Here is a 15,093-nt window from a genome sequence, read left to right as displayed (position 1 = left end):
AAAACAAGTTATGAAATACATAAAAAGACAATAGGACGAATTCCAGCAACTTATGCAAGAATGATATACAATGTACATTGTGACAAATCACACACTTCTATTGTATGTAACTTATACAGTCAGTAAAAAAATCTTTGCAATGTATTCAGACGTCAAAACTAATGAAGTAAAACAAAACTGATGCGTTCCCCATCCCTTCCCAAAAACAAAGAACAACTAGAGAAGTCAGTACTTTGACAGAAAGGAGGTAGCACTGCTAAAAGTTAGGCTGTAGTGTTGTTGGGTATTTTTAAGAGAAAACTTGACCCATGTAGCACAAAGAACAGGATAGGTTCTTCAGTTCACCAGCTCCTGCTCGAAGAGTAAAATGAAGTTTCTGGTGTTTAATTTTGTAGAGGAAGCTTAGATCACAAGCTCAAAGCAGCTTCTTCAAACAACTGAGCGTTTACACAAACCGCAATTCTGCAATTAATACTGCTAAAAATAATTAGGCATACATAAAAGTTCATATCTAGAAAATATCTACATGACAAGGACTTAAATCAGATGTTTTTTAAAAAAAAACATTTCATGTCTTTAAAAGAAGCTAAAATACTGACTCTAAGACTATGCTAAGAAGGCACAAGTACTTGTGCAAATCTGCTATATCCTCACCCAGTCCAAGTCAAGAACAACACCTCCTAATCAAACCTTTACATTTACAAATTAACTTGTTTATTCTCTTTACAGTCTAATTTTCAGTATCCACTTCAGCAAAAAGGGATTCCTCCAAACCTCAACATACAAGTACGCAGTATTTCAACAAATGGAAAAGTAGGTAATAGCCCAAATTTTGAGAAGTGCCATATGAGTCTGAAGTACAGTAAGTGGAGAAAAAAAGTCATAGTTATACAAAAGTCAACAAGCTACAACTATCGAGTCTATTCTATTAGCCTCTTAGGTCATCTTCATACTTTAAACCACTGTGTACAGAGGTGACCATTTATGTATTTTGTTACTTAAACATCTTAGCAGACGTCACATCTGAACAATAGATATTATTAGGTGTTTTCTTGATTGTTCCAAGAAACAAACTGAGGTATTTCATCCAATTTAATTTCAAAACTGCTATTAAATACTGGGGGATAATCATAATAAACAAAGCTTGCAAATCTTGCATTTTATGATTTTACAGAATTTAGAGACAAATGTCTTACTGATTTTTCTCTCATCTTCACTTTGCACCCTAATAATACTGATGATAATAATAATAATGAGATGTATAAGTTCATCTTTTGCTGAAGACAGAGGCACAATGACAGATCCTCCACTCTCCTACCTGTTACGATCCCCTCTGGCTTCCAACCGAGCTTTTGTTTTTTTCATCCTTCCCTTTAAGTGCTATCCAATTAAACACTTGCACTCTGTGCACCTTGCACAGATGATACCACAGTAAATGGAGTGAACGACCTTACTAGCTTCCTTAACAGCACTAGTCCACCTTCTACAACAGAATCCAAAGACACTGTGTGAATCTAAATATGTATTTCCATAAGTGATACTGGATTTGGAGTAGTGAAGATTTAACTCCAGTTTCCCACCCAGGATGCTTTAAATCAGTCCTTACTCAGCTGAATTATTAAACTGATGCTAAGTTGGAATACTTTCAAGTAATTCTGGCTTGTTCCAGTGAAAAAGAATTAGGAAAATACCAACTGCTATACTGAGGTTTCAGGTTTGAGCTGCATTATCAAGAAGAAATCCACCTTGCCTTTGTGCTGACAACAGTTTATAGAGGTCCCCTTGAAGAATAAATAGGACACAATATTCAAAATATGCCTACCAGAGCCAGAGGCAACCAAGGTACAGATCTGATGCATTACAGGCTGAAACTCAGAACGGACTGTCAAATGGCACGTCCTATTATAAAATCATTTTTAGAGGAAGACTAACAGGAAACTGAAGCCTACTACAGAAAGTTTAGCTGTCAAACACGCTACATAAAACAAAATCTGACTTAGTGATATGCACATTGGCCAAACAAAAACTGAAGCGAACACTCAGATGCACTCAGAGCCCAAGTGGAGATAGTGAAATGCTGAGCTGAAAAAAAGCCCTATATCAAAAACTGTCCAAAGCTCCTTGAAATCTTGGTATTTCAGAACAGGGAGCCAAGAAGCAAGAAAAAGGAGGGCTATTAAGTTTGGCCAAAAAGACAGATACACAGATTATCTGAGAACAGATGATTACTACTACACAAAATAAAACAGATTATATCATATAGACTCCAGATTGAGATTGTGTCCAATGAAAAGTTACTGAAAAGAACGATGAACATTTGCAATTCTGGATCAGGATCAAAGATGTCTATAGAAAGGTTGTGTATTACATCACTTCGCTGTGTTAAAAGCCATTCTACATACATCTTTCCAATATATCACTGTGGTTGTTTCCTTTCAAACGCTATTCAGTGTTTAAACCTTACTGGTTAGAAGTCCACCTATCTTTACATTTGACTAATAACACTTTTCTGAGACTTTCGCCAACGTTTGCACAATTCAGGCATATCAACATAAGCTTCAGAAGACCAAGACTGCTTTTCTGAAGAGATCACAGTTTTATGCCTTTATCCTTACTTGGATCTTCCCCTGAACTATCCCTTGATGCACACAATGAGAATTAAATGAGAAATTAATCTTAGCTCCAAGTAAGGCACCTAAGTGACTCCAGCATGTATTTATTGTTCTGCAAAAGCACATCCAAATGAAATCTGCACAACGACAAAGGGCTACATAAACTATGTACTCAGAAAACTGCCAAATCGCACATTCCTTCTAGCTACAAGAGATCCTCAAATCATCATACTTTCTTCCATCCAAAAAGATGGAAGGATGAAGTGTTAATAGTGTGCAGTTCCTGACAGTAGCACTTTGGGGATTAGTGACAGCTAACTCCTTCAGTCAGCTTCAACCCACCCAGGCATGGCTCAACAAATTCACTGCTCTGTCAGCAATATCTTCATTTGTAGTATTACCCAGTAACATTCAAGATCTGGTGTTAACACCCAACTTACACAAATAAGCAATACTAAATCTTCTCTTCTGCTGTTGATACTCTTTCCCTGGAAACAATAGAACTAATTTAAGAGAGGAAATCTTGCAAAATCTCTAGTTTTTCTCCAATTCATAGACCTAACAATTCTAAATGGCCCCATATATGCATCTGTTTCTCTATACTTGATCAAATTCATTCATCTAAAGTGGATAACCGACTCACTGCTCAAATGTTTTCATTTCCAGTCAAGTTAAAATCTATTCCATACAACATCATGTGGCTAGCTGAATTAAGAAGTTTACTATTTAAGTTAGCTTGAACTTGTTAGACTAAAGTGCAGTTTTGGGAACACAGTATTTCTAAAATAGATTTTTCTTTTTACTGTTTCCTTCCCAACGAATCCTCAGCAACAAAGGGCACAATAAAGTTAGAATTACCTTAACATTGTATTTTGAGGCCTCACCTTATGGGATTAGTATGATATTTATTACTTCCTTGTATACACTTTGTATTGATTTTGCATTATTGTATATTTAAAGATCAAAATTATTGTGAATGATAACTGTCACGGGAAATCTGAATTCTCCAGAAAAGTATAAAACAAGAAAAACCCTAATTATTTATATTTGATATTAACTGACAATATAAAAAACCCAAAACCAAAAACATTACATCACTTGACATCTGCTACATGCATTAAAAAACATGAACAAAACCAAAATAAGATTGTCCCTTTACACTTTAAGGGGAAGAAGACTACAAAGAAAATGAAAGAAGACAGCTATAAATTAGCTTCAGGCTTAGATGTTTTTTAAAGAGTAAAGCTAAAAGGTGGCTGTTCAAATACTGTTCTCTAATTTGGTGTGTTCACAGTCTTTAGACGATTACCATGTAACGAATCTGTGCTAGAAATGTTTTCATTAGAACCCTTCACTGCCTTTCAAACTTACGGAGATTTAGATAATCAAAGTGTCCTTACAACTTCATAAGCTAATAAAAGACACTGGTTCCACTACTTAATACAAAAGGATCCTTCGTTCAATTGCCTTGCGGCATATAGGGCATTCACTCATTCGGTCTCCACAAAGTTGACATGTTCCATGGCCACAGAGAAAGATCATATTCTTCAGACGGTCCAAACAGACAGGACACATAGTCTGTAAAAGATTTTGACAGGTTAGACCGTCAATGGCAGTAACGATACAGTATCGAGTCTGCAATATATAAATTACTGAAATTTAACAATAAACATGCCATCTTAAGCATATCAGATCATTGCCATAGCACAACCCAGCCACTAATCTGAAAACTAAACATACTTTTCACTCACATTTTTACTTCATATTGACTTAAAATATTTGGGCTTTTCCTACTCCATCATGACACACAAGCTATGTAGCTTTTTTCCAGATATGATCCATTTAAGTAAGACAATCTAGTAGTAGACTGACGTCACATTTTCAATATTGGTGCCCAAGTACACTAAGACATTCTGTAGCAACATTCCTCTTTATGTCATGTAATCTTCCAGGGAACAAACACAACACAAACAGCTTTGAGTGCAATGCTCAGGTAATGATTTACCAATTTCTTCTAAGGCTACCTAGCCATTCATATACTTACCTTTAAACATCAAACATTGAACTCATACAGAAGTAATAAAAATGCTGCATAATCAATATTATATTTAAAGATTCAATACTGGTAATTCCAGCCCTTAGTCACGGAAGTTATCTAGATTTTCAACCAAATGAACACCTCAAGTTTCAAATGAAGAACAATTTAATAAATCTGTGACCTTCAGTCATACCAGTAGCACAGCAAACTTTTAAAATCAGTTTTAATTGCTGAACATTAAAGTGACAGCCAATGTCCGAAATAAATCTCCTGAAGTTCTTCAACAGCAAAGTTCATTTTGTACCAGGTCACTAAGGAACAATGTCCTTTACCTTTTGTCACATGCGGAAATTGAAGTTTTGGTAAGGCATGTTCCTTCACCATAAACATATTGCAGCCATATTAGGATTTCATTTATAACAGTTTATCAAAGGTTAGTAAATGAATAGATGTTATAACGGATGATAACTGTTAAGGCCATTCAATGTTCCAACAAATTAAATATAAGACGTCCTCAGATTTGTCTAAGATGTCCTCAGATCTGTGGCACACTACTCATATCTAACACTTAGAAATGTTGATCTCATATATAATACGAAATACTGACAGGGCACACATTTCAAATGCAAATTCATTTTATCACCACCTTGCACCTGTAACTTGTTTCCATACTCGTCATTGGGAGTTCACTTCAGTTTGTTCATTTCATTAGAGACAACCCATATCAGGAACCCTATTTAGTGTAACCTTAAGGGATACTTTCTGTGGAATCAATAGGTATTACTTCCTAGGGTAGATAGCTTAGTTAAGACAAAAAAAAAAAAAAAAAAAAAAATCTCACCATCAGTCTGCTTATACAGAGTTCAAATTGGCATAGGATCTGGCTAAATGCCTATTTTAATGGGCTAGCAGGAATGTAAAGCTTTCAGATAAAACTATGTCAATTTATGTTTAAAAAAAATCCTTCCCTCTTCCCAAAAATGCTGTGCTCCAACTGTGTCAGAATTTCCACGGTACTATAAAAAAAAAAAAAAAAAACACTATCAAACTAAAAATTTGCAAAAGACTGTTAGTCATTCTTGCTTATTTTTCCATTCACACTAAGCTAAGCCATCACCTACACATCCCAATGGGACAATCTGGACATTCTTCCTCTAGTAACCTATAGTCTTCAAGTATCAATGAAACAGCTATTTTCAATGAATACATATCTGTCCTGTGATAAATGTCTATAACCTGACAGGATTGACATGATGTCCTTTGACAAAGGACTGACAAAAGTAAACTCAAATCTTATCTTTGGAGAAAAAACTTGTAGCCTTTATTCTATGTTTTTCGCTAAATTATTTGCTTTTGTGCCTAAATATAATGTCAGAATTAGTGAAGTTACAACAGTCCATTTCTCTCCAAATGCTACACCATAATTTGAAAATGAAAACATCCATCACGAGACTCAGAAATAACAAAAAAAAATTTAAAATCTGTTTAAACACCATTACTTTTGATTATTTCACTCAGGAAAGCACAGAAATCCTAACATTTTCATTTTATAGATATTTTCTGCAATCATATGCAGTATTAGCAAATTGCCCAATTTCTCCTGCTTAGTACAAATGCAGGAGTATTTAAAATACATTAGCTGTCTAGTTTCTTAATACGATACTATTTTAACATTTAAGTTATTTCATACAGTAGTAGAAGAATTCAGCTGGCAGGAACAACCAAACTTTCTGCTTGCTATGCAATTCTATTCTGACAAGGATTTTCTCAATTATTTCAGCCATTTCCCAGTGGGATACAAGCCCAAATAACTGAGTTTTATCCAACTTTCAAGGAGCTCTCATTACTTCACCACCAGCTTCTATGCACTTTTACAGTGGAAGAAAGTTCACAGCAGCAGGAAATAAGCAGTATCTGCTTCTATTGTACTATCAGTCTGTTAGAATGTTCTCTGCATGAAACCATGCTCTACTTTTTTTTTATCTGCATGAATTATTTGACTAATATTTTGAAAGAAAACAAATAGTATAAAAAGGCACTGTAACTGTTCTATGTGAGAAATGTTTCTTTGGATAAGCAAAAGTAGTCTGAAAAAGTACTCATCATACCTTTAAGTATAACTGGGTTTGCAATTCAAATCAATTTTTACCACTAACAAGGTGTTTTAACTGCTTGAAATATCAGTTCCTCATTAGTAAAACCAATTTTTCCAACAATATACAGGTGCATAGTGACAAAATAAATCTATTTTTAAGAAGAAAGAAAGTGATGCAAGTATGGTGAAGGAACATACATAAGACACTAGACAGATGGTGGTGGTTATGTATGAAATGGAGTGAAGGTATTGCAATTACAGTCAAAAGGGTTCACATTCAGGGAATCCCTGAAGAATGGTGTGGTCATCAGATGTGGGAGATTCTGTTGACATCAGCATCACTTCTGCTCGGCACCAGAAATGGTTTTAAAAGCTTGCTGCACTAACATATTAGATTATCATTGAAGGTATGAGTTGAAACATAGGATTATACCTGCTGAAAGAGAACAAATTAATTTTAAGTACAAAAATATCAATGTAACATGGAGACTGAACTGTTAAAGCACAAACCAAAAGAATACACAATTATAGTAGAATGCTGTGCATCATTTCAAGCACAGATCTAAAAGATGAGATGACTAATTTTAATCAAATCCAACTTTGCAACTCACAAGTATGATACACAACCTGTGCTGTCACAAGAATAAGCAGAAAATATATTAAGGAAAACATGAAAGATTCTCAAGCCAAGACACACAAGAACAACCAGAACCACCTCTTTCTACTCAGATGCATTGAACAATCTTCAGTTCTATATTGATTTAAAATAAATTATTGGACAAAAGGGCATTTCAAAGCAAAAAAGTGCACTTAAATTCTCAAAGCACGCCAGTATTGTATCTTTCCTACTGCCACAAATATGAAAATCAGAAAATACAAGTACAAAGTTGCACGTATAAAGTAATGATTCTCTTTTCCCTAATGCAGCATAACTTTGATATCAGAAAGCTTCTGGCTAGCAAATCCCAAAGGTAACATAAAACCGTTACAAATAAAAGAGCACGCTCTAAAAACTGAAAAAACTGAGGTAACTTCTAACCAAGAAGAAAAACTGTAAAGTGAAGTAGTTTTTCTTTCATGTCCCTATACATAAAGAATATTAATATATTCAAATAGAACTCCAATCTTTTATATACTCCTGCAATAAAGGAACCAGAAAAGAAAAAAATACATCTGAAGGAAATAGAACATGCATTGATCTGCATGTTCTGCGTAAATAATTTTAAATGCCAAAACAGTAACTTCACTCTTTTCATCCAATGTTAAAAAGTAATACAGAAGCCAAACAGTAGATATAAGATGTCAGAGATATCTAGAAACTCCAGATGTGCATTTTTCAAATGACAGTTTTTAAACTGCATGTTCTTTTACAGACAAAAACTACAAAGCGATCTGTTTTGAATTGGATATTTGAATTTCTGTAACTGAGGTGTTGGCCAAGCCTCCATATGACATGAACAGTTCTTCACAGACATGCCACTGAGGTTAAAACTTGACAGCATATCAGCTCTCAGATTTAAGGCATTTATAGATATGGGCCCTAAAACTGGCCATCTAAACACTTTAGTCTTAGCTTTCACACACATGAACATCTGAGAGCAACAGCTACCAGGACTAGATGTGACGCTGCTATCACAGAAGTATTACTGACTCCTGTAAGCCTATAAGACGAAAAGGCAAGTAATACACTAAAAACGCTTCTCTGCTTCCAGTATCCACGAAAAGCTTCTTCTAATTGTGTTATATGTAGGGAAGCCAAAAATCACATTATTAGAGTTCTCAGAAAGTAAGTTCACACAATAGACAGATACCCCGGGTCCTTTACTGCTGAAAAATCTCAAGTTTTTTTTTTTGTTCAGATGGAAAAGCAAGGAAATAATTTAGTAATTTAACACTATAAAGTTCCCTAATGGACTTAGAGATATATAACAAATTTAAATAGGTAACGGTCAGTTATCCAAAACATTAATTTTTGGTTTTCATTAGGTTTTGAAATTAAAATGTAACTTTACCAATGAATAATCTATATAATCTATAGTCAATTTGTATAGATATCCTCCTGCAAACACTAAGCATAATTACAAAAGACAAATCTTATCACTACATTCCAAATACGCAAATTACATGTACAGTACTTTCAAAGGTTGTAATTTTGCAACCACAGTTTTTTGAAAAGTACATAAACTATAGCCTTTGTATGACAGGTAAGTGCCGGTCACTGTTCAAAGTCAGTTCATGAACAGACAAGTAAAGATTCAGGTAGATTATAGAGTATCTACTTTTAGTACTGTTCTGTGAAAATAGCTCCTACCATACCTATAGGCTCAGGTCAGCTAAAGAGGCAGAGAACATACTGACTGGGCAGAGCATCCTTTTTTAGGCACAGCAACACAAATGCTCAAATAAATGGATTATGGAACATGGTCACTTGATTTTTACATTTTTTTTAAATCTGTGCACAGAAGACACACAAGCCACATAACACAAAAAATATTGGTTATACGACTAAACTTCTAAGAACTGAAGCACTTCAACATGCCATTTTCTTTTAAATAACAGAAGATGGATCGGCTTTTTCAATTATTTCAGTTGTTCATTAAATTTTTATCCAGCACTTTTACCTGTTCCTTGATGTCTTGTAACTGTTGCTGCAGCTTCTGTACATCCGCATTGACATTAGTGTTGTCTTTGTCTTTCTGCAAAACTGGAATGTTTCCACTTGCTGTAATTTAGAGAAAATAAAGATACGTGATTATGCATCAACCTAATGAAACAGGAAGAACTATTTCATATGTATTAACTACAATTTTTCAATTATCTGAAATAATATTAGTCAAATATATTTGATAATCTAATTAAATTCACTACAACCTCACTGTAGCTCAATTCATAAAGAACTTCTTTTAGTTTAGTGGCAACCCTTCTTTGACAAATATTTCGAGGGCCCAGCTTAAGAGCCTCTACACCAGTGCACGTAGCATGGGGAACAAACAGGAAGAGCCAGAGATGCATGCATGCCTGCAGAGCTATGGCCTTGTCGGCATCACAGAGACATGGTGGGATGGCTGCTATCACTGGAGTGTTGGAATGGAGGGATATATGCTCTTCAGGACGGACAGGCAGGAAAGACGAGGCAAGGGTGTCGTCCTCTATGTCAACGACCAGCTGGAGTGCATGGAGCTCCTCCTGGGGATGGATGAGGAGGTGACAGAGAGCTGACGGGTCACGATTAAAGGGAGAGCAGGGACAGATGACATTACAGTGGGGGTCTGCCACAGGCCACCTGACCAGCAGGACAGAGCAGATGAGTTCCAGAAGTTAAAAAAAGTACACTGATTTGCTCATTTGCACAATTACAGACCATTTCCAGTCTTTGCTTCATAGGACATTAATAAACGGCCAAGAAGTCATAAGTTTCATCTTCTACTCTGGATACTGGACGAAATCCTTTAGTGTAATGACTGGTGTTACCATTGCATCTGCTGCCATCAATGTAGAAAGCAGCACAAACAGCAAATGGGTACCTGGCTTAACACTTAAAAGTTTTTATTAAGCTTTTATTTAAAAAGGAGAGGAAAGATTTAGGTGATTTAAAAGAATAAGAAGTTGGAGAAGGAACGTGAAAGAGTACAGGTTTTGGAGTCACTCACAAATATCATCACTGGTATCTTCTGTACCTTTCCCTCCGCAGCACATTATAAAAGGCACTCTTCGCTCAACCACTGCCCGACACTGTACGCATTTCTTCATCAAGCTTGCACAATCTGAGAGGATAGAGAAATAAATAATATCTGAATCCTGTCATTTCATTTTTCTTCTTTTCTATCCATGAGCTTGTTTATTCACAGTAACTATACAGCAATGCTTATAATACAAATATCAAATGCTTATAATACAAATAACTACTTGTCTTCATCTTCATATAATTTTCTGCAAATCACATCTATAAACAATGTCTTGTTTGGGATTCAAAGTAAGCCTATTCTGTTCATCTTATTTTAACATATTTCAAGCGAGCAGGTTCCTCCTTCTCCAAATGGATGTCTAGTCCACAAGAATTAGAGCAGTTAAAGTAAAATCACACACATTTGAGACCAAAACTTCCAAGAATGTCTTGACTACCTGCTTTTTCCTTCAGAACAAAGGATCTCACTTCCTGTTCTAATACTTCAGGGGCAAACAGGTGTGGCTTCTTACCCTTGAAAGAGTGAACCTATATCTTTTGATATAACCCTAGAAAGGAGGCTGTAATTCTTCTACAAAAGGCAAATTATTACGTCGCAAATGCTGAAGGTTACTGTGAATCAATACAGTGGGTCCTATAAACTACATAAATTGGAAGACTCTCTCTCTACCTGCTTGAATAAGACTTCCCAAAAATAATCTGGAAATAAATCATTGACATCTGTTAAACCTTTTGCTGTCCTTGTTACAGCTTAGACTTGGTGATGCACATTTCACCGCTGAAAGCTTTCACCACAGCAATCAATCTTTTTGTTGTCCTCTTCTTGGGAGACTAATAAAAAAAACCCTTCTCATCATCTTGCAACTGCAGACAATGAAAGAGGCCAGATCAGGATAACTATAAAGCCAGTGATTCAATGTCAGGTGTCTCAGCCAGAACAGAGGAAGAAACTGGACTTCTTTAGCGAGACCAAGTAAGCAGTTACTTATGGGAATGATTACCTTCCCTCTTATGCAGATCCTCAGCAACAAGGACTGCTCTACTCTAGGCAAATGGCCCTTCAATAAAGCCCTGAAATGTCTGGTGACAAGGTGATGGCTGCATTCTCATCCACATATTCTCAAATCAAAAGAAATTCTATGTCTTTTTTTGCCGCACAAAGATAAATCAGAGTGAATCATAACTGGTGTTCTTTACAAAGATATATGATGCGTCTTTTAGGGAAAAATACAGCCCTTGTGAAATCTGTAGATTAGTAATGAAGCATATTAAATATTTACTTACAATATTCTTTTAAGCACCATTTGCACATCTGAATGCCCTAAAAAAGCTGCAGCAAACCAACAAAATTAATTCTAATTACTTCAGAACTTTTAATGATATACAGCAGGCTTCTATAATCTTAGCAAGCCTACTTGCAATTAAGTGATTCAGACATAAAAGCTCTTGCCTTCTGAATTTTTTAAAATATCCTGTTTGACCTCCAATTATTTCATTACCAGCACACTAAATAATGCCAAAATTCTGACTATCACACCAGACTATCAAATAAATTGGACCTGAAGTCAGATTACTAATGAGCTTTTAGCAATCCGATTTAAAAAGTTCTGTTTCAAGATTACTTCAAAAAGAACTTCCTGTCAAGTTTACTTACTCTCACAAGCACACATATGACCACAAGGCTGGAAAAGCACTGCTGCCTTTTTGTCTGAACATACTACACATTCTTCAATCTGTGAAGAACAATAAACACATATTAGAAGCTTATCTCCTGCTGTCTATGTTAATTTGCTTTTATACTCTCTTTGGCAAGGCACGTGGACGTCAAGAAGCTCCATCTAGTGTTATTTTAACTAATTCAGCATCTCAAAACGCAACTTAAGTTTTCACTCTGACTTCTAATTATTTCCTGGCAATATTTATATGTTCAGTACACTGTTAGGCACAGAGAAGCAGCTAAGACAGTGTTTCTTTTTCTTTATTCTTTTCTCCTTCTTTGTGCCACCATAGATACTTAAACTCACTTATAAGAGACTTTCACAGTAATCTGTTGTCATATTCTGGGTTAAGGTTTCTCAAGCCCTTCAATGTGATGAATTGTATCTATGGTGTGACCATAGACACCATATACCACTCCATGCTGCCCTGGACCACCTCTTCCAGTTCATAGAACCGGTGCCCAGGTTCATTCCTTTCTTAGCCTTGCAGATATTGCTGTAAGTTTTTACACAGAAAAGTGTAAGAGAAGTATAAAGATAAAATAAAGATAAAAGGAGCTCACACTATGTTAATATTTGGCCTTTGAAAATATGCATTGCAGAATAGTGAACACCACTAGAAGCAAGAATAAGAGAGTCAATAGTAAAAACAGTACAAATTCGTATTTACAATTCCTATATTTACTCTGAGGCAGAGAAAAAAAAAACCCAAAAACCAACATACCACAAAAACAGACTAGTCAAATGTATTTGGAAAAAGATTAAAAGAATAGAGTGGGGTTTTCTTCAGATCAGAAAATCTTTGTGTGGAACATGAGGGGTTTTTTGTGGTTGGTTGTTTGGGGATTTGGTTTGTTGTTTTTTTTTTAAACAGCCAAAGAGCAATAGAAGGAGGAGACTTGGTGATTATGAGGAATAAAAGAATATGCAAACAGAAAAGCAAGGAGGATGCACTCATACAATCACAAATACTTGGGAGCAACCAGTTAAGAAACCTGAGGACGTTACTGGGATTAGGTCCCCAAAATAAGGCACAACTGTTTGATACTCTGAAGGAGAAAGACAGCATGATGAAATTCATTATTCCAAAGAAAGAGAAGGTTAAAGTTGAAACTAATTACTAACTTCAAAAACAAGCACATATTAACTAACACAGTTTACAGGCAAATAATCTTTCCAAGCAGCCTTGAGGAATAAAAGAACTCAGAAGAACTGAGTATTACTGAAGGAAATTACACTCCAGGAAAAGCTGCAATTTATCTTAACAGAGAAAAATATTCTCTGTTAAGAAGAATGGGTGGGTGGGATGGGAAATCTATTTAAATACAGCATCCTCAAGTGACTGTACTAGGAACTCTGAAGACCTGAACAATAAAAACACTACAAGATGGAGAGAGGATGAAGGGTAGGACATGAGTATAGGCAAACAGAAGGGAGTAACAGACAATGCTGGGACAAGATATCACTACAACACAAAATTAATTCTATCCAGTGAGACAAATCCTGTAAGGCAAAATACCACTTAAAATATACTACACTATTTCTTGACCTCTTTTTTCACTTTTCCATTAAAAACAGAAAGGGGACCAATAAGCTTTGGAAGGTTTTACCTTTGTCCTAGACTGAACTTGTTCTTTACAGATGAGGCATTTTTTCACCCGTGGTGAGCAGAGAGAACACGTGGCAATGTGTCCACACGGGCCAAACAGAGTATCCCTCTTCATGTCTGAACACACCATACATTCTTCTAAGGTTTCAGAATCATTGTTGATCATAGATGGACTTCGGGAACCAACCTGACCACTACAAAGAAACCTTGCAGTCAAACTTTCAAGAATTTTTAAAATTCTTCACTTAAAATGTACACCAATTGGCTGTTTATCTATAGACTCCTACGCATTCAGGCATCAGTGTATCATCACAAAGCAATCTGAACTGCACTTTCCTAAACATACAATTGACATCAGTATGCAAGGTCACATATTCAGACAAGATGTTGTACAGAAACGGGCCACACAAGTTAGACTAGCATCTCATGAATGTAGAAAACCCTTCCCTCCCATCATAAGAGTTTTCTTTATTAACAGAGACATACCCTGTAAATTCACAACTGTACAGCTTAACACCTTAATCTTCAATGCACTTCCAATATTTAGCAAACGACAGGCTTGTAAAAGAACTCCCCGACTCCCACAGCAAATTCTTCTCCGATCTTTGTCCTATGCTGTTGCTCACCCAGCAGGGGGAGCGTGTGTTGAACTTAACCAGCTTATTCCTACAGCCCTCACAAGCCCATAAAAGGTGGCGAGAAAGAACAGCAGCCACAGGGATGAGGTCCGAGACAGAGGGATAGACACAGATAGAAAGACTCTGAAGAAAATAAGCACTTTACACACCAGGTCAGTATCAACAAAAACAGCCTCTCCGTGATATTTTGAAAGTATATTTTTGATTTCCGTACAGGAATTAAGGATGAGAATCATGTAACCCAATGGTGGAAACACAACTAGGACAAGCACCAAGTTGAAACTTCTCATACTGATGTACTTGATAACATGGCATTTCACCAAAATCATAATTCCTAGAGAAGTGCTTCTGAGACAGCAGGCCTACCCCTTCCTTCTCTTTTTACATACTCATACAATCATTCAGGTTCACAGGTACTCAGGAGGTCACCTTCTCAAAGCAGGGTCAATGCTGAATTCACGCTGGGTTATACTGGGCTTTGCCCACTCCAGTCTTCAAAAACCTGCACAGGTGGAGATTTCACAACCTCCCTGCGCAACCTGTCGCAGTGCTTAGTTATTTTTTCAGTGATTTCCCCTGTCCCCTCTGAGATGGTTTGAAGTTCTACCAACCTCCACCTGCACATTGCCACCTTCCCATTCTCCTGCCTCTCATATTTACACCTATGGAAGTCCTGTGAGACTTGTGTAAGTTTCAAG

The 15,093-nt window shown here is 36.1% G+C and overlaps 1 protein-coding gene across 4 annotated transcripts in view; it reads right to left on the bottom strand.

Moving 5' to 3' along the window:
• Positions 1–1,554: 1,554 nt before the first annotated feature.
• The window catches only part of MIB1 (MIB E3 ubiquitin protein ligase 1), a 76,047-nt gene continuing 62,508 nt past the window's right edge, over positions 1,555–15,093 (bottom strand). For 3 of the 4 annotated variants that reach the window (XM_086740712.1, XM_086740714.1, XM_086740715.1), the window contains 5 exons: positions 13,759–13,951; positions 12,085–12,163; positions 10,396–10,509; positions 9,367–9,467; positions 1,555–4,190 (listed from right to left, as the gene is read on the bottom strand). In XM_086740712.1, the coding sequence (XP_086596838.1) occupies positions 4,050–4,190; positions 9,367–9,467; positions 10,396–10,509; positions 12,085–12,163; positions 13,759–13,951 (628 nt within the window). In that variant the 3' untranslated portion in view covers positions 1,555–4,049. The remainder of the gene's footprint in view (positions 4,191–9,366; positions 9,468–10,395; positions 10,510–12,084; positions 12,164–13,758; positions 13,952–15,093) is intronic. The other variant, XM_086740713.1, reaches the window with a different exon arrangement.

Source organism: Chlamydotis macqueenii, chromosome 2 (assembly GCF_036417535.1).
Source record: "Chlamydotis macqueenii isolate bChlMac1 chromosome 2, bChlMac1.mat, whole genome shotgun sequence".
Taxonomy (NCBI): domain Eukaryota; kingdom Metazoa; phylum Chordata; class Aves; order Otidiformes; family Otididae; genus Chlamydotis; species Chlamydotis macqueenii.
The sequence above is the reverse complement of the archived record's forward strand: the minus strand, read 5'-3'. Positions and strand labels throughout refer to the sequence as shown.